The 12,171-nt window shown below is 28.7% G+C and overlaps 2 protein-coding genes across 2 annotated transcripts; both read right to left on the reverse strand.

The window, feature by feature from the left end:
* Positions 1-251: 251 nt before the first annotated feature.
* On the reverse strand, positions 252-2,913 carry LOC111305409 (Pentatricopeptide repeat (PPR) superfamily protein). The gene is made up of 3 exons (XM_022902936.2): positions 2,381-2,913; positions 1,308-1,714; positions 252-1,105 (listed from the first exon to the last, which is right to left on the reverse strand). Exons 1-3 carry the CDS (start codon positions 2,798-2,800, stop codon positions 340-342), a joined length of 1,593 nt encoding a protein of 530 aa, XP_022758671.1. The 5' UTR covers positions 2,801-2,913; the 3' UTR covers positions 252-339.
* Positions 2,914-6,090: 3,177 nt separating this feature from the next.
* LOC111305410 (uncharacterized) lies at positions 6,091-7,052 on the reverse strand. The gene is made up of 4 exons (XM_022902937.2): positions 6,908-7,052; positions 6,756-6,806; positions 6,540-6,645; positions 6,091-6,416 (listed from the first exon to the last, which is right to left on the reverse strand). Exons 2-4 carry the CDS (start codon positions 6,760-6,762, stop codon positions 6,323-6,325), a joined length of 207 nt encoding a protein of 68 aa, XP_022758672.2. The 5' UTR covers positions 6,763-6,806; positions 6,908-7,052; the 3' UTR covers positions 6,091-6,322.
* Between the last annotated feature and the right edge of the window lie 5,119 nt (positions 7,053-12,171).

The raw sequence follows: 12,171 nt of genomic DNA on the forward strand, positions 1-12,171 counted from the left end.
TTAAATAAATTTATTATACATACATTAATCGTATCGTATCGCATGTAACACATATAATAAATGTATCATGTTTGTGTTTAAAATTTATACACGTTTTATAATTCATGACGTATTTGTATTTTAATAATTCATATTATTATATATATCAATCACAACTCGAGATACAACGTGAAAACACGAATTATCATGTTCAAGTATTGGAAGTAGAAACAGGGATAGATAGTAACGATAAGGTATCTACAACAGAAACATAAACGCAAGTTAGCAAACTTTTTTATTTCATTTCTCTCATTTTGCTGATATACATTTACAACATAAGATAAAAACGAAAAATACAAATTAGATCTCAGGGCTAGGGTCAGGGATATGTGACCTGTAATATTCTGGTTTCTGGAAATCGGGCTTTGGCATCCCCAAAGGAGCACCTGTTGCCGACTCAACAAGATCCCGAAGCTCCTTTGCATGGCTGGTCATCCCACCGATCGAGTAAGCCTTAATCATGGTTCTATATGTAATCTTATCAGGCTTATATCCTTTTTGCTTCATCATTTCAAGCACCCCCTTCATCTCTGCAAAGCACCCCATCCTACCATAAGCATCCACCAGACAATTAAAAAACACAATGTCCAATGTTACATCCGAATTCTCAATGAACCGCAACACACCGGCAATTTTTTCAGCTTTTCCTGCTTGACCATAAGCCTTTACCAGAGAGCAAAGGGTGACGCAACTAGGCTTGATTCTCTCTGACCGCATTAGCCTAAACAAATACTCCATCTGTTTTAAATCACCAGCCTTTCCAAAGGCATCTATCACCACGTTGTAGGTAACAATTGTCCACGAGTAATGGTATTTTTGCATATATTCCATCACAGCACTCATCTTTTCATAGTTTCCAGTTTTCCCATATGAATCTAGCAGAATGTTGAAGGTCTTAATGTTGGGCCGGATACCAGCACTCTGAAACTTCTCGTAGCACTTCTCCATTGTTTCAATTTGCTCACTGCTACCAAAGGCTCTTATTGTGGAGTTCATCGTCCAAACGTCCGGTTGACAAACCTTCTCCCGAAGCATCTCCACGAGTGTCATTTCCATCTCTTGAAACCTTCCAGGAAATGAAAATAATGAGTTACTTCCCTGTAAGTGAACTTCAATCGCTCCATCTAGTCACAAATTCTAAGCCTATTTTCTTTATTGTGCAGATCCGTGTATCATCAAAAAGTTTTGATTTACACTACTCTATTGCATATAATCATGGCAACCAGATGGAGCATTCCTAAAATGATTGTGAGGGATTAACAAGATACATTTTTGCTTTGCCGTAGGCATCAATAAGGGTGTTGTATGTAACCGTGTTGGGTCTGATTCCCTGACTTGCCATGTCAGAAAGCAGAGCCTGTGCTTTGTCAAAGGCAAAAACCTGCAGGCATGATTTAATGAGGATTGAGTAAGTCTGCACATCAGGACGACAATTAGGAGTGTCTTTCATCTCCTCCAGAAGGGAAAATGCTTTATCAAAAAGAGCACTCCTACTGTAGGCAGACAAGAGGGCAGTGTAGACTTCATGGTTCATAACACAACCTTCATCAATCATAGCCTGAAAGAGATCATGTGCTTTTTCAGGCTGCTTACATTTCCCAAGCATGACAATAAGCTTGACGTATACAGCAGCGTTGGGTCTGTACCAAAGCTGCTCCCGTAGTAGCTCAAAAACCTGAAAAAATAGAGATACAAAACCTTGAGATGACACTGGTATTATTTGAGTATGCGCTCCAGAAAGCTAAAATTGTTTCTAAAGATAACAATGAAAAGGAATAGAGATTAGAGAACACTGACAACCATATATGGAAAAGCAAGAGCTCAAAGTTGAAAATAATTCCAAAATTAAATTGAATCCCAGACTACAAAATATTTTTTTAAATACTTAGGTGCCCTTCTTTTTCTTGACATATAGAACTTACAATGATGACTGAGCCAAATCAAAATTTAATTGGATATAGAGCATGATTCCCATCCGTAAATTATTTGCAGGCACTTAAAGTACTTTGTAACTCGATTAAAAATGAATATAATTTTTATGTACTATAAAAGGGAAAAAAAATACATGTATTTTGCAATCAAAATAATTTTTTTTATTTTTTTATCTTTTATTTACACTTTCTTTCTTTCTTTCTTTCTTTTGAAAGGCAAAAGATCAAATACATTCTGTCACTCAATAAAAAAAAAAAAGACCAAAAGCTAAAACACAATATTCAGAATTTCCCATCAGCAAAACGTACCCACCAAAAAAATCATATCTCCAGAAATGAAGACCAAGATGAAAACTCGAAATCTTAATCAAATAAAAATAAAAGCAAAACAGAAAAAAAAAAAAAAAAACCTTGAGAGCAGACTCCCAACGCAAAGCAGTGATTCTCTCATGAAGGGCTTCAAGCACAGTCCTAGGAAGCAACTTCTTGGAATTGTTGGGTCCTCTCTTCTTTTCAATCAAAGCTTTGGTGGCCTCTCTCCGCAGAATGACAGAAATAGCCTTCCTTGAAGCTATCTTCCTGTTCACCTCCTCTCGCCTCTCCCTTGCCTCTCTCTGCTTCAGCTCATCTGCATTTACGAGCCCTCTGTTTTCTCTTCTTCTCTCAGTCACTGTTAAGCTTCTCGTTTCCTCTTCTGCATTTTTGTTTGAAGCAGATGTTTCGGATTTGGAGGCGGATACGGTCGAAACCCGGATGGGCTTAAGGTTAGGCGCCGTTAGCCGATTGACAGGAGGAGGAAATGCATAGCGGTGACTTGAGAGTGTCGCCATCCAGATTTCTTTTCTGAATGTTTGAGGACCAGATATTTAAGTTGGAGTTTCTACGGGCTCCTTAAACCAGGTATTTGGGTTTTTTGGACTAATAGTAATAGGCTGGGCTAATTAAAACTTATTAAAAGGCCTAATTTACAGATGGTGTTTGATCTTGAGCCATCGCCCTCTTGGGCACAATTCACCCATGCACTCAGTTGAAACCGAATGTTAACATATAATTAATACATACATATATATATATATATAGAGAATTAGTCCCCACAAACTAATTATTTTAATATAAAAATATTAAAATTAAAATTTTATATATTATTTTATATATTATGATTTTATTTTTTATTATTTTTTCATATTATGTTACAAGTGTTGTATTTTTTATTAATTATTTAATGAAAATGTATGATTTTTTTTTACTTTTTGTAGATTATAAATTTTTTTATAAAAACATTTTAAAAAAAAAAAGCAAAAGAAAAGTAACTTAGTTTTTATTTTTTTTATTTTTATATCATTTTGTGTTTATATTTATCATTATTATTATATTTTATGTATTTATTATGAATAATTACATTCTAACATTGGACAAACACAACATTTATCTTTCAAAATCTAGTTAAAATTTAACTCATCATATTTCAATCCAATTAAAATCCAACACACTATGACATGCCATACCCAATAACTTATTAAACTTTTTTATCAACCAATGAAACGTAATTTTATAGCTATATTGTAAGCTACCCTTTAATTTAGAGTAATCTCCACTTGGGATCAACTTTTATTATATATTATTGATTAATCTATATGTAGATAAGATATTAACATCCTTATAACATCCATCCAAAAATATACCAATTAATCTTATATTATCCTAAAAAAGAATTATCTAAATGTTATTTTATTTTAATTAAATTATATTATTTACAATATTAGAAAGTTTTTAGATTTTCTATAATATTTTGATAAATTTCGAGAAAATTTTCTAACTTCAAAAATATTCAATAAATCTATTTATTTTCCTGAAAATATTATGTCATCCAATTAATTTTAAATTGTGTCAAAAATGTTTTATTTTTATTTTACTAAATATTTTATTAACATAAAAATAAAATATATTTATTGAAATTCTTTCCAAATCTTTCAAACACTTTTGGAAAGGTTCTAAGAAAATTCATCATCTAGGAATTTCAAGCACCACTTAAAATTTTCTTTTAATTTCATCACTGAAAAATTTTTCATTTATTTCTATTTTTAAATTTACATGATACAAATAAATAAATATAATTATTAAAAATGTTACAAATTTATTTATCTAACACATATTTTAAGATTTTTTTATGTTGTCAAATGATTAAAACATATTGTTTATATAAAATTTGTAATATGTATATAAATAAAAATAAACAAATAAATAAGAAAAGCAATAAATAAAAAATAAAAAATAAACTAAAATGAAAACGAAAACGAAAACAAAAAAATAAAAATAAAATACCAAATTAGAAAAAAAACAAAAAACAAAAAAATTTTGGTTGACATGCGTCCAAAACAAAGACAAAAAGTTCGTTGTTCAGATCACCTCCAATTAATTTATTTTATACATTAATTAACCATCTAATCAGTTTTTATGTTTCATCTTAGATATCTTTAGATTTGAGGAATCTCACATTTGAAAATAATTTTAATATATTGTTATAGATTGATATTTTTAAATTAAATTTAATTAATTTATGCAAAACATTTTAAGTGATGACGTCTTACAAATTGAAATTTCAAATTTTCGTATCGTTTTATATAAAAAATATTTTTTTTTATTGTTGTTGAAATTGAAGAAATTTAAATGCTTGTAAATGCCATGCCCATACAACTACAAGTTAAACTCTGACCGAGGATTACAATATTTTCCTGTAGCTGATGTTATGAGGGTGTCACAATTGGCAGTTTGACCGGAAACTTTTCACAGCATTATCCTGATTGACTTCTGTCGAAAATATTAATACGGTGATACATTGCAGACAGAACAAGACAGGTTCACTATGTCCCAGTACACCAATAACGCAAAAGATTAACAACCGTGTCACAGTATACCAGAAATGAACGCCACAAGCAAAGCAAAATGACAGACAAAGGTGACACAGAAGACTGTTTAAGGAAATCTAGACGCTATAAGAGTAGGTAACCTTGACCTTCACCAACCTCTAATTTTTTGCGCATCATGATAAAATTAAGGGACTGCCAACTTGGCAAAAGGCCACAAGGACATGATCACAACCCCTAGACGAAGGGACTTGGGTGAAGTAGAAACACACAAAAAGCTCGGACAAGCACACGCAACTGCATGATTAGACAGTCGAGTGTTTCATTAACCAATAGCAAGTTTTTATAAAAACATAGATTGTATTGGTCGGGATGACATGTTTATAACACAGTAACCACAAACACAAGAACAGCGATGACAGAATCATACAGCTCTAAATAGGAAATATTTGCAGATATATCAAAATAGTAAAACCAGATGATGAAAACCAAGAACAGTATATGCTTGAGAAGCAAAACCTGTCCTGCTTATCGATTCTCAATTACCGGATGCAACCATTTCAGAACTACAAAGGAGTCAATAAAACTACCGAATAGGCCACAGATGGACACTGGTTACACAGATATGTAATTCTCATCAATCTCAAAGCTTATGACCAATGCTCAAACTTAGCTAATTCTTGAACAAGATGACACAATGATACTTGATATGCAGCCAGGCCGTCATGACCATAACAACAAATTGAGAAAGTAGAGTCAAACCGAATAGGAGATAAAGCACATGGAGATATGTTTCAATTATGTGACCTAGCAAGCACGCTAAAGCCAGCATATGTAGTAAACTAGATTTTAACACTTGAATTTGATTTCCAACTGCTAGAAAAATAGAAATTGTATAAAGGATCAATCTGTTTCAAGGAGAAGAGAAAATGTATCCAAATACAGAAGTTCTACTCTCCAAAACAAAACTAATCAGTTCACTGTCATCAAAAACAGTTTATTGATCATAATCCTGTGGAAATTACAAAGCATTTATCCATAATTTCTCCATAAGTAGCTATTTTAAAGTAATATACAAACAACTTTAACAGTAAAATTCAGCCTCAATGCCCCAACCATCCCAAAAGAATTACATATCAGCAGTCAGCACTATGCAAATAAAGGGAAAACAGTAAAACCAACAAGATGATCAAAACAGAAAGGGGATTGATTAACGGGGAATCGATAATTACAGTTAAAAAAAAATTAAACATGAATTGTATAATGCTACATAGGAAATCAATCCCATTCCAAATCAGATAGAACATTTAAGAGTCAACATCAATGCCAATTAAGCAAGCACCTCAATAGTTTTTTAACTTTAAAACGACATAGGCAAAGACTCAGAAAACAAACAAGAAACCCAAAGATCCGATTCCCCAATCAACATAATAATTGATAACACTATCTTTACCCTCCACGCTAAATCATCTCACCATTATTACATCATTATTTCTTGTTTTTACTTCCACCACCACCGCCCGCAGTGTTTCCTCCAGCAGCCGCCTTCTTTGCCGCCTTTTCTTGCAAGGCCTTTGCATCTCTACCCATTCAAAAGGACACAATTACCAAAATCAGAAGAACAACAACAATAAAAAAAAAAAAGCAAAATTAGACTGAATTTTACAAAATTAAGAATTTTTTAAAAAATAGAAACAAAGGAAACCTTTCACGGCGTTGTTCGGGGGTTAAACCATCGTCCTTGGCACTGTTGCCTTTGTTGGTAGATCTGGCTTGAGCCCTTTCGCGATCTCGGTCTCTCTGGTTACCGCGTTAGCTTTTGTTAAAGAATCAACAAAAATAGAAATACCCAATTATTTTATTCTCAATTAATCCCAAAAAATCACGAACTTTTCAATAGTCAAGAAAATTAGAAGGATATGAGTCATGGTTGATTCTCGGAAACCAAACAAGGATCAGCAAAGGTTAAGCCCTGAAAGATTCAAGCGATAGATAAATCAATTAAACAATTAAAACAACAAAATTAGGGTTAAATAAATGAACTGATTGAAAGAAATATAAGGGAAAAATTACCTCGATTGAGGCAAAAGAGGAACGAATAAGGTAATTGAATTTTTCTGTGAAGAAGAAAGGAGTACACTTGGCGAAAGATGTGAAAGGACTAGAAAAAGAAAGAAAGAGCTGTGTCGTGAGCCAATGGATATGTGAAAGACTCGACAAACCACCAATCGGAATAAACAAAAAAATTTAATACTAGTTGATATTACTGTTGTGATTAATTAGCTGGATGCCAATTTCCAGCCCTTCGATTTGTGGAAAATTTGATTCCCACGTGTGGGAGTAATCTCGTCTTCACCGTCCGATTTCAAGGATACTTTTCCTAAACCGCCTTTTCTTTATATTATATATTACTGAATTTTGGATGTGGGCCATTTTGTATTGGGCCTATTTTCATCGACTCCTCTCTTGCTTAGACTTATTATTATTTGATCTTGACTAAAGTTTGGATCCAGATGTGGCAAAAAATTTGTTTTGATCCAGATTTCTCGAAAACGAAAAACAAACAAAAATTAATCTTACAAATGTGCAAAAAATAACATTGCAAGAGCGTTTTGTATAATGATAAAATGCTTATTAAAATCAAAGAATGTAATATAATAGTGTTTGGTAAATTAGCATTTTATCGAAAATGTAGTGCAAATTTTTTAAATTACTTTTATGCATCAAAATAATTATATTATAATATTTAATTTAAACGATAATTTCATAATAGTGTGTCTACGTTATTATTTATTTTAAATAATAAAATAATAATTTTTATTTTTTTTTATAATCCATCTAGTTCCTGACCTTTTTACTTGTATCACATGATTCGTACAGAGTTTAAAAGCAATTAATTTCCTATAACAGCAAAGCGGCAAGGCAATAAAGCCACCAAGTAAAGCAGCATGCATTCAAGACCGACACCAGCATTATATAATAGAACATTAAAAAAAATTGAAGATTAGTACATAAGTGGCTGATATACGACAAAATATGCGGAGGCGATAGCAATTATGGGGCTTTAATGCGGAGTGGAGGCGGCGCGATGGGACTTCAATGGAGTACTTAGATTTCGGGGTATGGTTAGAGATGATAGATGAATTCGTATTCCATGAATTTTAATTTGATTCAGTTTTTTAGAGTTGGTTTTTGGATTAGATAATTGTAAAGTAAAATTAAAATCGGATTTTAAGTATTTTTTATCTTGATTTGATTTGATGTATATATATATATATATGATTATTTTTTAATTAATTATTTAATTTTATATTTTATATATATTTTATTAAAGTTAAATCAAATTTTATATAATTTTACATAATATTAAATTAAATTTAAATATAAAAAATAAAAAAATCATAGGATTAAAATATTTTTAAAATAAAAAAAGTCAAATTTGATACAAGCAATAACTCATCCCATCTCTTTCCGTTGTCATCTCTAACTTTAATCGGGAAAAAAAGAAGAAAAGTTTTCATTTCTCTAATGGTCCGAGTTAGAAGAATATTTTAGATATATATATATATATATATATATATAAGACTTCACCAAATAATAACAAAGTAACTCTGCATAGGTTTGTAGTTGCAATATGGTTACGATGTGTACCGGCAAAATGATTATCATTGCAAAACTTTTATTGCCAATAATATTATTAACCAAATGCTGTAAAGTGATTGCAATCAATTAAATTGTATAGAATGTACCTTTCTTCTCTTATATCGAATGCCAACTTATTAGTTACTAGATTTTTTTTTTCAAAAAAAAAATAATTTCTTAAATTTTTTTATTTTTTATTTTTAATAATTTTATATATTATTAATATTTTTTTGAATCCATCGTTAAATTTAATAATTTGCTTGTATTCATTATAAACAAAATTTTAAGTCTATGAATTTGTATCATTTCAATAAAAAAACAATAACTTTTTAATATATATTAACAATTTAAATTTTGTTATTGTCAAACAAATAATTAGACATGTTAAAAGAAAATTAAAATTTAACATATATGATTTAAGTGAATAAAATATAAAATTTAATGATTTTATTAGTAAAATATAAATCAAATATAAAATATAAAATTATATAAAATTAAGTTAATTTTATACTAATATAAATAAACCTCTATTCATCAAAATGATAAAATAGCATTTGTCATAAATATTTTTTAAACAAATTATAAAGATTAATACGTGCCTTTCGGCATTACCAAATAAGAAAAAGAGAAATAATACTTTTGTTATATTGGACAGCTAAAAACGCCCAAATACATTAGCCTGCAAATTACCAAAAAAATTATATATGACCTACCAAAAGTATTTAAAATTTCGTTTTTATGATATGTAAATAGAAATATCCACAGATCTGATTTAATTTCGATATGATATTAATTTATGTATTTTTTTTAAAGTTGAACCTAATTCGACAATTCAATCTTCAAAATTTCTTCAAATTCGCTTTTATTTTATAAATGATACAACTTAAATTCATCTAGGTTACATTTAAAAAAAAAATTAAGAATATGTTTTTATTAATCTTTAGTATTTTTGTATTAAACTAAACAAAAACAACCCATATAAAATAAATAAATAATTGTTATTTACAATGAAATTTTTAAATTTTAAATTTATTTAGTTTTTAAAAATTATTCATACATTCAACTAAAAGAACTATCCAATATTTTTTAAATTACATAACTTATTTTTACTTTACCTTTTTTTCATTTTTAAAATTTTTGTACTTATTTTTTTCTTTCAATCATACAGGGGATTTGATTATAATTGTAATCGATCGAATTTGAACCGATATAATATTAAATTTGAATTTAACTCAAAATTTGATATTTGAATTATATCGAGTTTTATTTTTTTAACTTAAATTTGACTAAAGATAAAAATCGAACTATTCAAATTTATTTGATTAAACTCGACTAATATATAAAAATAAGTTCGATTCTTATATCAAATAAAAACTCAATTATTTGTATTCGAACTCGAGTTTGAATTCGATATATTTTATTAATTAAAATAATAAAAAAATAATTTTAAAAAATTTAGTTTAAATTCGTAAGCTATTCGAGCCGGATATAAAATATTCAAACTTAACTTGATCGATAAATAAAATTATTCGAGTTCAAGCTCAATTAAATAATAACTGATCGAATTTAAATTTTATTTGAATCGAACTCGAATAATTTACGAATATTAATATATTCTTATATTTGATATAATATAGTCTACAATAAAGTCTAGATAAATAAAACACTAAAACAATTGTTTGGATTGAAATTACTTAGAATTTGTTTTTTTTTTTTTTTTCAGTTTTAACCCATATAATTTTAATTCTATAAATTGGTCTAAATGTAACACAAATAAAAAAAAAAAAAAAACCAAACATTATAGTGGGCATATGTATATATTGTTCAGAAAATTAATTTTGAATATCTCTTAAAAAAAAAACCAAACAAAATCGTCCTAATCTTGTTCAGAAAAAGACTGGCTGATATGGACTGGCAACCAAGCACATGGAGATCTCTTTCAAGCATGTCTTTTTTCTTTTTTGAAATGGAGAGTCAAATTTTTTATTTTTAAATAAAAAAGACAAGGCAAAATAACAATGACTCGAGAAAAAGATAACATTGGAGTATTGGAGGCCAAAATACACAAAACAAGCTAATTCTAGATAAATACCCATTTTTATTAACTTTTTTTTTTATTTGATTTAAGAATGACAGAATTAAATTTAATTTTTTGAGCTGAGAGATTAATTTAAGAATGAGAAATAAATAAATAAAAAAACTAAAAATTGATACGAATTTTGAATCTTAATGTTAAGTTTAGATTTTCTTATATCCAATTTTATTTCAGTTTTGATTATGAAAATATATTCTGTTCAAATTAAATTGAATTAATTTTATTAATTTTATATTATTTTATATATTTTATATAATAAAATAGCTATAGTAAATAAATTAAAAATAATATTTTAAAATAAAAATATCGATGAACCAAGACATATAATAAAAAAATTTTGCAAGTTGGAGATTAAAACTCATAAGCTTGCCGTGAAGTCTAATTCGATTCCTTCAAATCATATAGAAACAAAAGAACATTAAGAATATGGGTGGTCCGTTAAGCTATGGAATAATAATGGTGATACATGTGAGCTCATCTATATTAGATAACTATAAAGAAGAGATAACATACGCGTCAAGTCACAACTTATGCTTAATCATTCTCATCTATATAAACATTTCCTTTTAGTTTATAGTATAGGTATAAATGATATATTAGTACTCATAAGCTACTCGAGTTCGATTCGAAAAAAACTCGAATTCGATTTGATTATTATCAAGTCGAATTCGAACTATAATAATTCGACTTATCGATCAAGTCGAATTCGAGTATTATTATATCCGACTCGAGTAACTTACGAACTTAATCGAGTTTTTATATTTAAATATATTTTTATTATTTTAATTAATAAATTATTTTGAATTTGAGTTTGAGCTTGAACATAAATAATCGAACTCTTATCGAGTATATAAATTGAGTTTATTTTTACATATTAATCGAGTTTAATCGAGTGAGCTCGAGTAATTCGAATTCGATAACGAATCAAGTTCGAGCTTAAAAAATAAAACTCGAGATAATTCGAGCCGAATATCGAGTCGCGAGTTGTGAGTCGAGCTCGAACTTCAGACTGTATCAGCTCGACTCGACTCACTTACATCTCTACTTTCTAGGTACATTAGCATACACATTTTTTTTCATAATTATACATGTATTTTAAAAGTTATGTATAAAAATAATGTATAAATTGAAATTGATGAAGGTAATGAGATATTGATTTCATGATAAGGAGAAGGTTCTAAAATTTTAAGATTTTATATTTAAAAGTTACTGGTTTAAAAGAATTTAGAAACGTAATAATTTTTTTAATAAAAAATTTAAAGATAAATTAAGAATTAAAAAATAAAAAATTAGAGTGTGATTTTATAAACAATGATTATCATTCTCGGTTTTTTTTTTTTTTTCAAAAGATAAAATAATCCAACAATTATTATATTAACAATAATCATCGGTTGCATAAAAAATCGGTTTTAAAATAACTGAATAAATTTATCTAGTTGAAGGCAAGTTACGTTATGAAATGGTTGAATGCCAATAATGTAATATTATATGGTCAAGTTGGTCAACACCAATGGGTTTTAGATTTTGGCAGCTAGCCACCTAACGGTTCACTTTGAATCATTTGCCGAATTGAATTTTGTATTTGCGGCCGCCAATAATT

This window comes from Durio zibethinus, chromosome 21 (genome assembly GCF_047325235.1).
Source record: "Durio zibethinus cultivar Kanyao isolate XHJ-2024 chromosome 21, ASM4732523v1, whole genome shotgun sequence".
Lineage (NCBI taxonomy): Eukaryota > Viridiplantae > Streptophyta > Magnoliopsida > Malvales > Malvaceae > Durio > Durio zibethinus.

What these genes read in the sequence shown, in the direction of transcription:
- LOC111305410 (XM_022902937.2), bottom strand. An exon ending in CCCGAACAACGCCGTGAAAG is followed by an intron (nt 6,417 to 6,539) that starts GTTTCCTTTGTT and finishes TTGAATGGGTAG; the next exon opens with AGATGCAAAGGCCTTGCAAG.
- LOC111305409 (XM_022902936.2), bottom strand. Translation starts at nt 2,800, where the DNA reads ATGGCGACACTCTCAAGTCACCGCTATGCATTTCCTCCTCCTGTCAAT. An exon ending in GTTGGGAGTCTGCTCTCAAG is followed by an intron (nt 1,715 to 2,380) that starts GTTTTTTTTTTT and finishes CTATTTTTTCAG; the next exon opens with GTTTTTGAGCTACTACGGGA. An exon ending in GCCTACGGCAAAGCAAAAAT is followed by an intron (nt 1,106 to 1,307) that starts GTATCTTGTTAA and finishes ATTTCCTGGAAG; the next exon opens with GTTTCAAGAGATGGAAATGA.